The sequence below is a fragment of the Vitis vinifera genome, chromosome 8, assembly GCF_030704535.1.
Source record: "Vitis vinifera cultivar Pinot Noir 40024 chromosome 8, ASM3070453v1".
NCBI lineage: Eukaryota > Viridiplantae > Streptophyta > Magnoliopsida > Vitales > Vitaceae > Vitis > Vitis vinifera.
The window spans coordinates 249,796-267,948 of NC_081812.1; the positions used below are offsets into that span (position 1 = coordinate 249,796).

At 34.9% G+C, this 18,153-nt stretch overlaps 1 protein-coding gene across 1 annotated transcript in view; it reads right to left on the reverse strand.

Annotated features, from left to right (window-relative positions):
* LOC100245003 (probable galacturonosyltransferase 7) overlaps window positions 1-5,646 on the reverse strand; it is a 29,814-nt gene extending 24,168 nt beyond the window's left edge. The window contains exons 1-3 of the mRNA XM_010654787.3: window positions 5,104-5,646; window positions 4,668-4,699; window positions 4,515-4,562 (exon numbers count right to left, since the gene is read on the reverse strand). Coding sequence (XP_010653089.1) covers window positions 4,515-4,562; window positions 4,668-4,699; window positions 5,104-5,263 — 240 coding nt within the window. The 5' untranslated portion in view covers window positions 5,264-5,646. The remainder of the gene's footprint in view (window positions 1-4,514; window positions 4,563-4,667; window positions 4,700-5,103) is intronic.
* Between the last annotated feature and the right edge of the window lie 12,507 nt (window positions 5,647-18,153).

The following is an 18,153-nucleotide window of genomic DNA, read 5'->3' on the forward strand; positions in this document are numbered from 1 at the left end:
ATGTTAGAAAGATGTTAGAAAGATGTTAGAAAGATGTTCACAACTAATATAGATGCTTAAAGGCGCTTTATCTATACTGATCATAAGACTGAAAACTAGACCAGGAACTAAGAGAATGAGTTTGATAATATAAATGTTACAAGCAATATCATCTTTGAGGCACATTTGAAAGTAGGATTGTGGAGAGAGGAAAGGGCTATCCTCATTTGTTTAAGATAAGCATAAAGGGTTTGCATGGCTCTTGATATCTCTGGATTGTTCCTATAACTGGAAGAGGAGAAGCAACAACAATTGAAAGTTTAGTTTAGAGATGCACAAAATTAAGCTGAGACATAACAGGTTTGTTCTGTAATACCATGAGATCAGGAGGTATTTTTGTGATTTTCCCAAGGAGTTCTGATCTATTATGCCTTGGCTACTTAGCTATTGCAACCCAGAGATATTAGAGTTTCTTACACCAAAAATGTCTAAGTAGGTGTTGTGAAAAGCAACAATTTTGCAACTAGGGTGGCTTCAACAATTTTGCAACAGATTGAGAGGTCCTTTGGCAACAATTTCTAAAGGGTCCTTTAATCAATTAAGAGACAACAAAAGATGACCGGTGAGTCGATATGAGTAGCAAAAGGATACTCACAAGAAAATGGCTACTTCAAAAGTTGTCTTGTTGGTTAATAGGGAGTGAAAGAGAATATGATAAAGTGTGCTTAAATGTGGAGTGGAAAAAACCAAAGGGGCAGTGAAGGTGACTGTTCTCAGTGATTCTCTTTTCATTTTTTGAGATTTCTAGTCCATTGTTTGCTAATTGGGTCCCCAAGTAACAGATCCATTATTTTGGCAAAGAGCTTTACATTTCAATTTGAGGGTCCAACAAACCAATTGGTTGGGTCTAGAAATGCCAGAAAAAAAAAAAAAAAAAAAATATGACAGAAACCAAAAAATAAAAATAAAAGACATACAAACAAAAAAACCTTATGGGGGGAAATTCTTTAAAGTGTAAGGGGATACATGTAGCGACTTTGTTGCAATGGGCAAAGATACAGTGTAAACCCAGATTTGAGGTGGGCAAGATTACATGTCAAAAATAATAGCAAGATGGCACTAGTGCAACTTGAGATCGTGATATGAAAGCTCAGTGTGGTTCTTGTTGGTGAAGTATGCAGGGGTAATGCAGGACGGCATGCCAGTAAAGGGAGGTTTCATGGCAGTTTGGAGGAAGGAGATGACTTGGGTGGTGAGCCACACCACCATAGACCACCAACAAGTTCAAAAGTAGCAAGCAGGGTCAACATGTGGCACAGTATTTTTCTCCACAGGCTAGAGAGGTAAGGCCTGCACAACCCCAGTTGCTATGTTACCAGGGCTAAGACTTATCACTGGCTTTCAATTTCCAACAACTTTGGACTCTTTGCAAAGAGGACCATTTGGAGGTATACCATGTGCATGATTAGTTGGGCATCAAAAGGGTGGTTATGGAAGCAAGAAGGCCATGATTGCAGCAGGCTTTCTTCTGTTTTAAGCCTTCGTTTTGCAGCCCCAGAGAAGGGCTCAAGAGGGGCTGAACCTTCTCCACTGGGTTCCCAATAGGAGGCTATATTGAGTGGACTGCAGTTTAGTGATTCAAGGCTGATGTTGTGCATGGGCTGGCAGTTGTGTAACTAAGTTGTTGGGATTTATGCCAAGAAGTCCACCAAATATGGTCCTCTTGCCTATTTTAAATGAAAGGTTTGGCAACTTGCTCTGTGAAGAGGAAGAGGTTCAAGACCAGGACTCTGCTCCATGTTTAAACATAGTTGTGTTGAAATCATTGAAGGGTTGACCCCATTGATGAAGAGTTGCCATACCATCGGCATCTCCTCTAGGTGTCGATCCCATGGATGAAGAGTTGTCACTTGTGATAAGCTCTCTTCCTAGTTTTCCTATTCTTTCATTGCAAGAGCTACCTTCTCTCACTCTTCACCATCAACCTCTCTCCTCTTCTGTGTTGTTGTGGGGAGCCCATGGAATCTATGTGTGAGTGAGGGTGATAGGAGAAAGACCTCACCGGCAACAAGGCAGAACAGTGTTAAATTAGGGCAGTGAGACGTCTGCACCATAGTGAATGACCCTTCAATGATCTTAAAACAACTAAACTTTACCACTTCTGTTGTGTGTCCTATATCAGAACCACCCCTCTCTCACCCTCAAAGAACCTATTTTTAAGTATAAAAATAATAATAAAAATAATAATAAAAAAAATAATATGTAATTGGTATTCAAACAATTATGAAATATACATAGAATTCAGTAATGTAATAGGTTTAGCTATCACTAGAACCAAGTCAATATGGTACTAAGTATTCTCCACAAGTGGCAAATCTTGCAGCAAACCAATGTCAACCAACTTCTTGGAAGTCACCCAATACATGCTGAAGTTCAAGTGGATGATCATAAAAATCTACAAGGTGATCATGTTCTATATTCCCACTAATCAGTGGATACATAATCCTGATTTCGCTACTAGAAACTTTGAACTTTTGAATAGTTAAAAACAAAATAGTTTTATTGATTTTAGATGTAAAAGTAACTTCTTCCCTAAGATACTACAAGATTTACTTCTTTCCATCTCTTCGAAACAAATACTCATTGGCTTTAGCATATCGGACCATACCTCATCTCAATGTTATTGCCCATCACAATTTTGACTAAACAACAGGAAGTAATTGATACCTCATTTCCTGTTTCCAACATTTTAACAACCTTTGAGCTACAATCAAAAAATAACATTGCACACCTTACCACCAAGAGACTCATGTAGAGCTCCATTCTTCTTCAACCTTCAGCATAGTCATCACTCACCACACAATCAAGCATTCCCCTAAGAGTGGAAAAATATGAATACCTTCATTTTCATCACCACATTCATCATAGTGCAGTTAATTTTACATCCAAAGTAGCATAAACTTTCCTCCTTTTGATCAAATTTTGCTTAGCTGATTATGCAATTGGGGAAGGATTTCTCATCCTTCTTTGTCCTCACTAGTTTGACAGCAATTTTGTTTCTAATAAAAATAAATAAATAAATATATATATATATATATATATAAACACATCATATTCATTACATGTTGACCCTAGTAGCTCATCCTCTTTGTTTTTAAACAATATCTACTTCATCTTTCATTGTGAACGTCTGTTATTTTCTCCACAAGCAAAACATTGACTCATGATGTGTTATTTGGTTTTGCTTTGCATTCCAAAGTTGCCTCAGGTTACAACTACAAGGAAGGCCAATGTAAGTAATGGGCCACTCACCAAAATGACATAAATTTCTTTCCATCAAGCGCTTCCACCATGATTCTAGCTTTGGCAAGATCAATAATCCTTAAGGATCTAGATCGATTACTCCTAATCCTACTACAAATCTCTAAATTAATGGGAACATTCTTACTTCTACCTATCCTTGTCATGGGATTTGCATTTGACTACCAACTCTGAACGCTAATTCAAGCAACATTTAGTGGCTCTCATGAGTAAATACCATTTTGGCTTCATAAAGACCAAAACCCTCATCACTAAAACTATCCTTTTTTGTTAGAATAGGTAGAATTAAAAGAGTGAGCATTCCCAATTCCCATTATTATCAGAAAAAAAAAAAAAAAGTTTTAGTGCACCATACCGATGAATTTGTTGATTCTAATAAAAATGGGGAATTGGCTTCAAAATTCCCAATGCATCATTGACACAGTGCACTAATACTCTCGTTTCTATGAAGGTCAACCAAATTCCTCTACCGTCTTCTTCTTCCTAGAGCTCAAACGCCTACCCCTCAATGAATGGAACTCTATCCATGGTTCCCTCAACATTGTCTAAAGCCAACATGTTACACTATGCCTTCGTTTTTCAAACGTTGGAAAATAAATCAGGTTTATCAAAATCACTCCCTAGTGACTTTCTCTGGCATGAATGGTTCTTTAGTGTTGCATACTTATTCTCTAGAACACAAATATTCACGATTCAAAAATATTCTGCTCTAAATGAATTTTTCTGTTTTTCTAAGGAGAATTATTCAAAAAAAAAAAAAAAGGCAATGGAAAAAACTAACAGAACAAATAATGTTTTATTAAACCACTTCTACTTAAAAGCTAAAAGAAAAGGCAGGAAACGAAAACCTTGCAATTGAAACTAGTTTATCTCATTCCAATTCAATACTCCAAAGAAGCCCACATTAAGCCACAAACCAAACTGATGGTGTACTGCAATAGCTATTCTTGTTTCAGCTAGCCTAGACACCCTTCTTCAGGGTACCATTGCAAGAAAAGGTAATAGACACATCTGAATGAGAAATGATCAATGAAAGGGCATTTCTAAAAAGTAAGAACCACGATAATTTAATGATCATTCTGAAATAAAAAATAAAAAATAAATGATAATTTAATGATCATGCACAAATTCAAAGCAATAAAACAAATAGTCCCAAAGATTGCTAGCGAGTAAGGCATAGATAAACCAATCCCCCAATTATAAGGCAGCATTACCTCTGACTGATTCCATGTTCTAGTGTTGCCGTAATGATCAAAACTTCTCTGCTTGCCATTCAAAGAAGAAATATACATATTCATCAAAATCAACACAATAAAATCAAAAGCAAGTGAATGCCACTGAATTCACAAATGCCTTCAAATCCTTACTGGTACTGCATTTCGTGGTTCGGCAACATAACCTGCACAACAATTAGAAGTAAATTGCTTCAGAGATTTCACTTTCAAGATTGGGAAAAGCATTAAAATTAAAATATCAAAGATCAGGAATCTAAGTATTATCACTTCACAACAGAACCACACTCATTCTCCGAGATACGCAAGAACTTTAAAAAAAAAATTGGAAAAAGAAAAAGAAAAAAAAAAAAAAAGGTCTGGGAAACCCAAAATCCAAATGCAAATTGGAATAAACCATAATTCAGAATCTCCAGTGGTCAGAAGCAATGGCAGTGAAAAATCCAGATCTGACATAGAATCCAACGGAAATCAAGAGAATAAAAGCGAGAGTGGGAGAATTGAGAAAAGCGGATGAACAGATCTGAAGAAAGAAAAGTTAGATTGGGAAAGATACAAGTGAGAGAAATACCCGCAGAGTGAAAGCCATTGTGGAGGCCAAGCAAGAAGATGAGAGGAACGAGCATTGAAAGGATAACCAGTCCCAGCACTGCCACCACGAACCCTCTCCATCGCCTCTTCGGATGGAATGTGTAAGAAGAACCCCCACCACCTCCAACCCCACCTTTCATCTCCTCTCCCCACTCCTCCCCTGTCTTACCCTTTATTTCTTTTTTTTTTCCCTTTGGTCTTGTTCGTCACCACTCCACTCGTCTCTGCTTCTTTCTTTCTTTTCTTTTATTTGTATGCGGTTGAAAGGAAAAAGATTCCTTGAGCCTCTCTTCTTCTGTATCCCAATGATATAAGATATGAAAATCAGTAGCGACGCTGCAGTGAGCGGGTGATCTAAGTGTCAAAGTATGAACACCCCATCATTAAAAGTGCTCTCTCTCATCACCCTTTTCTTTATTTTCCTTTGTATTGTAATTTCTCTTTTTTGAAGCCTGCCTTCAATCACATTCACAGACACAGCAACCGAATGAGGATGATGACACATCCACAATTACAATAACAAACCCTCCCATGGTATTTCCATGCTACTCCCTTCCACCGCCCGACACGTGCACAACTCTTTGTTTTTTTCCCCAAAACATTTCTCCTGAAATTATATATATTTTGATAATCTCAATTCGGTAACCCATTATCTGTGAGGTGATTGTTTGGATTTGAAGTTCAAAATATTTATCTTTGATGGGTCACATCAAAATAATTTTTATTTTAAAACATCAAACGTAATTTTGTAAGTAGACATTTGACATATTTTTTATTTTTTATTTATAAAATAAAAACTTCTATATCAAATATAAAAACTTTTAATTTTGAAAATTTTTAAAATTTAAGCAACAGATAATTTTCTATTTTCTATCAAAATTTATGTATTTTTTATACAATTTTTTTATTTTAAAAATAAGAAATGAAAAATATACTCAAATACAATCCTAATAATCGAAAATTCAAAAGCATTTTACTTGTTACTTCTAATTTTAAAAATAGAAAAAAGACGGTGCATCCAAAGGATACCCACAATTCATCTATATAAGCATATGGGAATATCAAAAATAATTTTAAATTAATAACTAATAAATTTACCTTTTACTTATATTTAATAAATTAATAATTATTTTGGACAGTGTTTGAACTCTTATTAAATATGTTTTGTTAATTTATATAACTAAGCTATAATTAATTAATCTTGAATTGATTGAATATTAATTTTAAGAAATTTTCAGCATTTAAATTATTTGATAAAACCTAAAAACAGAATAAGTACAAACAATTATATAAAAAAAATGGAAAAAAAAAACTAATGAAATCTTGAAAAATGACAAATAGTGTTCTGTATTTAAAAATTGATCAGTTGTGGGAGATCCATCTTTCAATTCTTCGGATTTTTCTTAAAAATCTAATTTAAAAAGTGGAGATAATTTAATAGAAGACTTTTTAAAAAGTGGATTGATTTTTTTATTTTTTGGGTTACACCTGTAGGGAGCTTTAAAGGAGGTGAGGGCCCCCTCACTTAAATGTGGTTCCCCCTCTGTATAAATGCATGATACATCAAACTAAGAAATTTTATGGAAAATTAAAAAGCATAAAGTTGACAAATTGTCACACATAACACCCTAACAAACACCCTTTGGGAAAATAATTTTTTATAATAAATTATCTCATTAACAAAATTTATTAACATAAGCTTAAATATAGGAGAAAGAAACTTAAATAATAAAGAATCCCAAAAATATATGAGGGAAAAATGGAAATAAATAAAAATTGAAGGAAAATAAAAAAAATATATATTTAAAATCAATAAATTATTTTATATTTTTTACTTCAAATTCATTTCACTTATTTTTTTTTTAATGTAAAATTAATAATTTTAAAATATATAAATTTCTATCTAATTTTAATTATATTAAAAAAAATCTTATTTTTTCTTTTCTTAATCCTTTTCGTGAACCAAACATAACCTTCAAATTATTTTAGAAATATATAAAAGAATCTAGTAAGGCGGTTCATTCAAAAATTTCAATGGTTTTAATAATTTTGTGCTCAAAAGATCAAGTATAAATTAAAAAATAGAAAATATTTTGGAAATTTCTACCTTGTCCCCGAGTGTATGATACTTTCATGAATGATAAGTCAGATAATTTTTTAAAAAAATAAATAAATTTTATTTTTAAAAAAATAATTAAAAACCGTGTTAAGAATTATTCTTGAAAACAACTTTTTAAAAAAATGGCACTAAACAAAGCACAAATCTCCCCCATAACTTAAATGGTAGCATCTCCACCCTTGCAATGTGAGCGACTACATTATAGAAAATATCCTTTTTTTCTCTTTCTTAGAAATAGTTGGTATATGTTATCAAAGCCCCCAAGAAGAAATTCACTTGCGTAATTCCTTCTCAACCGCCTTCCACAGGCACTCATTTTTCTATCTCTGGAATTTCCCAACAGGGTTGAAGCTACCAGTAAAACCACCCAAAGTCAAGCCTTGTCATAATCAATGATGGCTCCACATTTTACAATCTAACTTCATATCATGGCCAATCAATTTCATGCTCTTCTTCCTATACCATACAAAAAAATCAAGTCTTCCATCTTTATCAACTTTCTCCAAAAGGTTTAATCTATTGGATCTGACTCATACTATATATTATGCTCTAACAATCCCTCTATCCATTAGAACTCTAATTTAATTTTTAAATTATCAACTTTTATACAAAATTAAACGTTTAAGATTTGGGTGTATGATATATTTTACACTCTAATAGATCTTAATGATCATATCTCACATAAGACAAAAAAATCAAAATCTATTTCTAAGTATATGTGAACCTTTAAATGTTTTGTAGATAAGCTTCTTATTATTGATTGCCTAATTGTTGCAAATGATCTCATCGTTCACGGTTGGCATGGCCTATAACCAATCTTCAAAAAAATAAGGATACATCAATCAATCATGTTTTAAGAATTCCATGACAAACTTATGGAGTAAGAAGGCTTTCTCAAATGTGAAGACACTAAAAAAAGATGATGATCTTATTATTACGATAAAGGCTTTAAAAATATGACTTGATGTAACAATAATTGAATTTTTAATTTCTTCCTAATCTATCTTCTTCATGTATTACACTTTCTAAGCATTTAGGTCTCACATATCTTATATTGTATATAACTTGGGTGCATTAGGAGTTGTATGAAAAATTTAACTTATGAGTTTCTTACAAGTAAATGAATTATTCATAATTAGATCATGAATTCAGACAATCCATTTAAAGTTATAATGCATTACCTTTTAATTGGAAAGATAATTTGTTTTGGTTATCATATTTGTTTTCTCATAATGAATGCACTAGTGTGTATGATTGCACATTAAATAAGACAAAGTCATGACATTAGTAGTCATCATCTAACCAAGCTACTGTATTATATGAACTCTCAATTTTAAAGGGATACTGATCAACTAGTGTTAAAGTTTTCAATGACTTTAACCTACGAGTAAGATTTTAACTTAAGGTAGTCATATATTCTCTATGGAATTAAGACACTATTGATAAAGGTTTGTGGCAATGGGTAAAATCAAAATAGGCACCATGAAATCTCATGGGTTTTAGACAACGTGTCCTCTTTTGTGATCCTAAGGATATGTGATTAAAAATCTATGATCATAGTAATTCTTTAATTAAAATTGACATATGTTCTTTGTGAGTTAGAATATGTCAATTGATCACATAATAAAAGGATATGAGATTCAAAGTTGTAGAGGTAATCTTAAGAGATTGATAGCATCCACCTCATTAAACTACGGATACCAATTTATGGGAAGTCTATATATAGTGGATAGTAGGTCATAAATTTGAATTTTTGTATCTTATTATAATATTATAGGATATTGGAATGCAACTGAATCTCTATAGTGAGATGCTAAGTCAACTTCAGAATTTGATTTTAAGGGAGCCAATATTTTCCTACGGGTTCCAATGGTCCTTATTCAGGTTCATATTCCTTGACGACACATTTATTGAGAAGTATTTGGGTTCTTTATTCGCATGTATGCATAAGGATGTTTTGGTAAACACGTAAGGTTTGCAAAAACTTATGAATGGTCTTTTTGGACTAAACTAATTAATTAATTAATTAGCACCCAAATAGGTCGAATCAAATGACCCAACCCCATAAGAAAGTTTATATAGACCCCCTTAAAGGTTAAGGTTTCAACAATTTTTCCATTCAGACTTCTAGAGAGAGAAACTCTAACCTCTACCCCTTTAGAAAAGATTCCTCCTCCTCATGTGTTAGGATCCAAAAAAGAGTCACCGAGTGGAAGACCTGCTAGTCTGTGAGATCCATATCAATTCTTTGCCAATTGAATTTAGTCTGGAAACATCCAGATCACAAGGAAAGTACCATATGTTCTATATTTAAGTTTTCAATGTATACTATGCTTCCATTTGTTAGATTTAGGGAGCTCTTAGGACGGTTTGCATGCATCATAATGATTCAAGGATGAGAATGGAGATATTTAGGTATTTCTGACACCTATCACTGTTTATTTGAGAGTTATGGAGGTTTATGTGATCAATATTTTGTCTTAAAATTTTCAGAAGGGGAAATTATTAGTGAGTTATATTAGCTAGATATAAGTTGGTAATTTTGTTCCAAATAACATTGGTTTTATGGAACCTTTCAACTTCAAGATCAAGTAGCACAAAACAACTAATTATCACGTTAGGTAAGTATGTTATAGGATGTTTTGATGAGTGAAATGATAGTGTAACATCTACAAACAGACACATAAATAAGGCTCAAGAACTATACACCAAAATATATGAGAAAATCATAAAATTACAAACACCCCAGGCACTCAAGCATCCCTAAGGAGTGCTTGAACACCCTATGCGCTCAAGCATCCCTTAAGTTAAAAAGCGCTCAAGAGCTTGATACATGGACCAATGCTCAATGTGTGGACTAGTGCTTAAAGCATAAACTAGTTTGTTTTATTTTTTAAAATCTTATAGACAAATAAGTGTGTTTCAGTTTGTTCAACTCAACCTATTAGGGTTTGTCGGCTATAAATATGCTTATTATTGTGTAAATCAATGTTGTGTATGCTATGTTGCATTTTCATTACCCTTAAATTCTTAACCAAAAAAAAAAATTCAAGAATAAAAAAGAGTTGCAGTTTATCATATCCCTTCAGTTAGAAATAGAAGTGTTCGTGAAACCAAGGTTTGGTTAATCTTGATTTTGATGATAACAAAACAAGGTTTAGAACTAATGATCATATTTCAAAGTGTGATTAGGCAAGACGATTTCCAAAGTGGCAATCACAAAGACAAATCAAGCCAAGGAAAAATCATGAAGAAGAAGACCACCTCAAAGAGAAGAGTTTTTCAAGACCAAAGCTTCATAAGATCTCTTTGTAAGGTTGTTGGTGCACTAGGACTTTCATGCATTTCATTCTTTATTTATGCACCAAAATCATCTAAGAGTAATATTGCTTTAAATATCTTAAGAATTGGATGATTTCATGTTTTCAACTAAAATCTTGTTTTAAATGATTTTCAAACTTGTGTTAAAAGGTTTTAAGTTGAAAAAGATTGGGTGTTGAGCCAAAAAATGGCTTAACCGGTCAACCGGTTGAAGGATGCCAAAATGTTTCTCTCTCTCCCAGTGGCCTTCTCTTCCCAATCAAGATTGAACCTCAACCGGTTGAAATCCGGTCAAGGTTTGGTTGAGATCCAGTCGAGGTCCGTTTGAGGTCTAGTTGAGGCCCAACGGTCACCTACCAAGCATTAAATGCTAACGGCTAGTCAACCGGTCAACTCCTAACTCGACCGGTCAAACCCCCAATGACTAGTTTGACTTTTTTCTTTTATAAAAAGACTTCAATCTTCATTGTTTCATGAGCTTAACATTTCCAAATCTTTCTTGATTATATTTGAGTCTTAGAAGAGTATTTTTTAGTGTACCATTCAATCCTAGTTTTTCTTGTATCATTTGAGCTTAAAGTTCTTATGTTAGGATTTTTGAGAGATCATTATATTTGTAAATCCTTGAGATGAAGTTTCTCAAGCGTGAGGTATCACTTAAGGGGTTGTTCAAGAGTGGGATATCTCTTGAGAAGTGTAAAGGGTGCTTGGAGCCAAAAGTCCTAGATGGTGAATTGGAACCATAATCCAATTGTATTGCTTGAAGCCTTGGATTAGTGGAACCTCAAGCTCGGGATTGAAGCTAAAGGAAAATGGATGTAAGTCGGGTTGCGCCAAACCACTATAAACTCTTGTGTTTGCATTCTCTCTTCCCTACTCTTTAATTTATATGCAATTGTCCATATATTGATTATTATATACTTGCATATAATTGTCTCTTGCATTCACTTGTTTAAATTTGCGAAAAGAGACCATCGCCCTATTCACCCCCCCCCCCCCCCCCCCCCTCCCCTTTTCCTCTAGGGTGATTACCATAGGTTGGATTAGCCTCAATTTCCTAACAGTGTCCATTAAGTAACATGAAAATAAAATGTATGTGCTGACCAAAGTAATTCCCTTGTGAGAATTGTTATTCGAGTCCAAATAAAACTAAATACTTGCACGTCATCTTCAATGGATTTGTTTTACCGTTGACGAGTCTTATAATTTCATATATGCAAAGGTTTTTGTTTAAACATTGTAAATGGTTTCAATGTACATCGCATGTCATTGTGTGTGTGGACCCGCATTTTTCACACGCGTTCCCACTCAATGGCAAGACTCTTTTTTATTAGTGAAAAATTAGTTTTGGAAAAGTTGGAATCGCTACTTATTTTATTTTATTTTAAAAGGGAAAATCAAACAAGAAAGAAAACCCTAAAAAATTGACTCCATAGTTTTAGAAAAGCAAGTCTTGAAAAACCCGAGTCTTGGTCTGGGGATCAGGTTACCTATTGGGAAGGTACCTCTAAGAGGTAGCACCCCTCTAAACCCTAAAGAGGTCTATAATGACTAAGCAGAGGGGAATGTGTCAATTAATTAATTGATTGAAGATACCTACGTAGACTAAAGTGATTTCAGAATTAACAAGTTTGAGTGTTTCATTTTAATGACATCTTTCATTTTAATGTGACAACAAGTCTGAGTGTTTGAATCACCATTGGTAGGGTCAATAGGCGTTCTTGGTTGTTCTTTACCTATTGCCCAGATGGAGATTATTGATGAACCTGTTGAGAAGCTTTTCCTTTGAGGTTACTCAGCTTGTATATTGGATACCACAAACCACAAAAAAGTCATAGTATTTGGAGGTTTTGGAGGCATGGGAAGACATGCACGAAGAAATGATGTTTAAGTGCTTGACCCATTACATGGCACATTAAAGGTAGTTAATGTCGAGAGGGACTCCATCTCCACACTTGTGTCACACATCTTTAATGGTAGGGGACTTAATGTTTATTATTAGAAGTAGGGCTAATCCTGAGAACATTCTCGACAATGTATGGATCATCGATACAGCTAAAAATGAATGGAGACGGTTAGAATGTATTGGTTGTATCTTTCCTCCTAAGCATCGGCATGCAGTAGCAGTTCTAGGTTCAAAGATATATGTATTTGGTGGACTTAACAATGATGCAATCTCTTCATCCTTGCATGTCCTTGACACGGACGATTTGCAGTGGAATGAGATATGTGTCCATGGTGAATGGCCTTATACTCGTCATTCTCACTCATTGGTTGCCTATGGGTCTAAATTATTTATGTTTGAAGGGTGTAATGATGGTAAAGCTCTTGGGGATCTGTATGGTTTTGATGTTCAAACATGTCTATGGAAAAAAGAAGTGGCATCAGGAAGAACTCCATATGCAAGGTTCTCCCACTCAATGTTTATCTACAAAAATTATCTCGGCATTATTGGGGGTTGTCATGTCAGAGAACATTGTCAAGAGCTGGCATTACTTGATCTGCAGTGTCACGTGCGGAGGAATGTGATACTTGACTCTATTTTCAAGGTTTTGTTTGTTCGGAGTACAACCAGTGTTGTTGGTGATGATCTAATTATGATTGGTGGCGGAACATCCTGTTATGCATTTGGAACAAAATTTAGCGAGCCAATGAAAATTAACTTGCTTTAGTTGGTTTATCTACATGATACTCTTGTGCCTTCATAAATGGAAGAAAAACATGTTATTCACCAATATCTCTCCACCTTCCGGACTCCACGTTTGCATGGCCATGAACGACTACCTTGACTCTAAATGAGACTCTGGAACTTTTTATAGAGGCTTCAAGAAACCCCTGGTGATCACCTGGACTTTGGTTCCAAGGGAAATGATAAATCAGAACTTGTTAATTGAATATAATGGAGTCAAAGTGGTTTCAACTATTCCAAGCTTCATAGGGCTTGATTATGATTCATATTATGGAATCATCTGTGTGGGTTTACAACCTTTGGGAAATGTTTCATTGACTAGAAAAAAAACATCAACGAGCCGTTTGGCATCACTTAATCTAGTAAGGTTTCTTGGGGCTATAAAAGTCCAGACACAAGAAAACTAGTGATCCCTTAAGGCAAAGTGAGAGAGCTTCAAATCAAAGCACGCCTCAGGTCCCATGAAAAGGAATGCAGGTTCTTTCAAATAGACCTAGAAGTTTTGCTCCAAATTCTGCAAAGTCTCAAACAAGGAAGACAAGCAATTTCTATGATCAAAAACAAAAACAACAGACATAAAAGAAAATTTCAGAGACAATGATCAATAGTACAGGGAACCTAATCTAAAACTGAGCCTTACGTCTCCACCAGAAGCTTTTATTGATAATTCGAGTTATGATCCAGAGAAACTAGAGTTGAATTGAAGCCCCTTTTTAGATGAAGTGGCTATTAAAATAACCATGGACTAACTTATGGAGCATAGTTTGTGATTAAGCTATTCGCATATACATATTTATTATTGATTTGTTCTAAAGTATAAGGTCACCTCATATGTAGAGCCCAATACCATATGTGACTCAGATGATGGGCTTAAGACATATATGGCCCAATATCCAAAGGGTATGGTCCCTAAGACATAGAGGATATATAAGGCTGGTGTCTGTTCATTTTTTGAATAATCTTTTGAATAGACTAAGCACGGTCTCTCTCCTGCTTCCCATCGTCAGAGAGATTACAGAAATGGTGGTTTCCTCTCTATAGCCTTAGAAAATCCATACTCATTCAACACCCACAATGGACTCAGGTTAGTCTGGATTCAGTATGTTTTCATTCCATAAAATGTTGAGGCACATTTCTTTATATGATTTAACATGAGATTTCTATGTAGATTTTTTTTTTTAATTTTTTATAATGATTTAATTAACAATTGGTATCAAAGCAGCATGTTAAAATCATTAAGAAATTGCCATTTTTAAATCACTTTCCCAAGTGGTATCAAATAAAATGTAAGAATGGAAAGGATTCACATTAACACCACGCATGTGCAAGCAATATCAGGTCTATGCCGCTGCGACGCCGCTCCTGTCATGGTAGCCCTCCCTGTGATGACGGTTTGGTGGTCGAAAAGATGTTATGGCGTCGTTTTAGCGCCGCTACTGGTAACGGCGGTGACACTGCAATGCCGCCTTGCATATTGTGGCGTCGTTTGGCGCCACTAGCGACATCTCCGAATGTTGGATCCCTGTGACGCCGCCTGGAGAAGGGCTGGGAGCGTTATTGCAATCCACGGCGTCACCGCTGTAGTGCCGTTTGGCGCCCATTTGCTGATCGGAAAGGCGCTGCTACACGTGACGGTGGTGACGCTGCAAGTGTTCCTTGCGACGGTACCTGAAAGAGGATTGAGACGCCATTTTGGCGTCGTTCTCCAATCAGGAACACCGTTCAGGCGATAGAAGCGACACGACGATGTCGTCCAGGCGTCGTTCTCCAGTCGGCTGCACGTGATTTAGGCACCATTTTGGAGATTGGATGTCTGGAAAAGCGTCGTTCCGACGCAGTTTGTTTGGTGTGGTGTTCCCTCTGTTTTGACGCTGGTTTTGGTAATCGAAGACGGCATTATGGCGTTTTCATTGCGATGTCGTTTGAGGGTTGTTATGGAGCATAGTTTGTGATTAAGCTATTCGCATATACATATTTATTATTGATTTGTTTTAAAATATGGGGCCACCTCATGTGTAGAACCCAATACCATATGTGACACAGATGATAGGCCTAAGACACATATGACCCAATATCCAAAGGGTATGGTCCCTAAGGCATAGAGGATATATAAGGCTAGTGTCTGTTCATTTTTTGAATAATCTTTTGAATAGACAAAGCGCTTTCTCTCTCCTACTTCCCATTGTCATAGAGTTTACAGAAATGGTGGTTTCCTCTCTATAACCTTAGAAGATCCATACTCATTCAACACCCACAATGAAATCAAGTTAGTTTGGATTCAGTATGTTCGCATTCCATAAAATGTTGAGGCACATTTCTTTATATGATTTAACATGAGATTCCTATGTAGAGTTTTTTTTTTTTTTGGATTTATAATGGTTTAATTAAAAGTGGCACCCTAAAATCCAGTGAACATGGGCTCTGAAACGAATACATTTAGTTTCTTTCCAGACAACCAGCGATCTACAAAATTCTCCCTATGCAATTCGTATCAGCAATGTAGTCTCAAGTATATTCCCGAACCTCACTACAACATTGGCTACCTTGGTGTATATTACTCTCATCTTAATCTTTTTCTTTTCTTTTTTCATTTCTTCTATTTGTGATCTTAAATATCTTAAATCTAGATTTCAAAACCTTTTTCCATCAAAATAAGTATGGTTTTCTTTAAAATTCCTTAGGAGTTTCTAGGCATAAAATCCAGATTTTAACATACTATTTGCTGTCATTTTCCTTCTAGCGTGCATTTTCACTATTTTCTACTAATTTTCTCGATTTTCCACAAGCATGAACAAACTTCATGATTCCTAACAATGGAATTCATAAAATCAACTCATGCAAAATTAATTAGGGCTTTGGAGGAGGCCCGACATTCATGATATTCTCTTCGATATTGTTTGTTTGATATCTGATTGATTGTACTTCCTCTTTGTGGTACATGAGATTATTTTGAATCTATTATTGGGCTAACCTTGTTTCCCATAGAGGCGTATTAACTTGCTATCCAGGTACGCTCCTTCTCACCTACTTTTGAGAATTCTATGGACACATATGCTATTGATGACTATATCCATTCTTGATATAATCCTCAAGTGCTTAGATGTATGCTTGATTTGATTGGATAAAATATGTTGTGTGATATATTTCTATACTAACTATGATGTTTTATGACAACACTTGAGAAGCAGTTCAGGTACACACTTTGACTCTCTTTTATGATCATGATTTGACTTTCTGGCTCGGTACGTTAATTCGGAAATCACCTTAGTCTACCTAGGTATCTTCAATCAATTAATTAATTGTCACATTCCCCTTGACTTAGTCATTAGGGACCTCTTTAGGGCTTAGAGGGATGCTACCTCTTAGAGGTACCTTCCCAATAGGTAACTTGATCCCTGGACCAAGACTCGGGTTTTTCAAGACTTGCTTTTCCAAAACTATAGAGTCAATTCTTTAAGGTTTTCTTTCTTGTTTTATTTTCCTTTTTTAAATAAAATAAAATAAGTGGCGAGTCCAATTTTTCCAAAACTAATTTTTCACCAATAAAAATGAGTCTTGTCATTGAGTGAGGACGCACGTGAAAAATGCAAGTCCACAATGTGATTGCTAAATTATTCATATTATTTTCAGAATAGGAAAAATTGCATCACAAGAATAATTGAGAAGCATAAAAAATTTAAAACTTTGGGTTAATCAAGTGGACCACATGTTCACCCCCTCTGCATGTTTCATGGATAAAAAACCTTTCAACTTCTAATAGCTTACCCCAAAACAATTTAGTATGATGAAACTTTGAGGCAAACTAGAGGCACTAGCGTTGCTGATGTACCCTTGTATTGGTAGTGAACCATACAATAATGCATAGTGGCACATTTAGAAGCTCTGAATTCTTTATCGGAACACACTGCATGGTCAACTTCAGAAGCTTACAAAACCATAAGATTTTCCATTTTTCTAATGATTGGATTCTAGTTCTCCCTTGAGCTGTAGTTTTGTTCATATCCATCTTCCTCCTCATAAACAAACAATTGGTAGTTTAGAAGTTACTGTGATGAGAATGAATCTTCAAGATATATATCAAGGAAGGGAATTAGTATTAGTTGTAATTAAAGTAGGATTAATATTACTTGGAATTAAATTATGATTAATATTTGTTGGAGTCTAATTAGGATTAGCTAGTTGAATTATAATATAATTAGAATTTGAGTCATGATAGGTTATGAGAGTTCTAGTAAACTTTGGATGTTATAATTAGAATTAGAATCATCATAGGTTATTAGAGTCCTAGTAGACTTTGGATTTCTTAGAGAAGCCTATAAATAGGCAAATCAATGTAAATCAAATAAATGAATTTGATGAATAGTATTATACTTTCTTTCATTGCAAGGTTGCAACCCTCAATGGTGAGACTCCATTGATTTACTTCTAGGTGAGACTCCTATAAGGCCTTAAGTGAGACTCTAAGGTTTTTTCATCTTTTCTTCATTATTTCTTCTTTCTCTCTATTTCTTATCTTATAATTTCCTCTACCATAAAATTTATTCTATGTTCCTCTCCTTACACCCTAAAAATAAAATCCTAGCCCATCTACCCTTGAATGTAGGCAACCATCCTAGGGTTGTCCTACATCATACCGGCTCAAGCATAAACACTTAGCTCAATAAACATAGTCATTACCTACCTAAAAAGAGCAGAGAAATCTCCCTGCTGCTGCACAAGGTGTAACTGAGTACTGCCGATGCAATTTTCTCATTTATTAATAGTTTTCTGCGCTTATATACAAATAAATTTGCAACATGCTATTCATCTTGTGACAAGAAAAGAGTTTTACTCATCCATCATGACAAACACCCTTGCTCTCACCCCACAACATTGAGTAGGTTTGATAGTTGTACTCATCC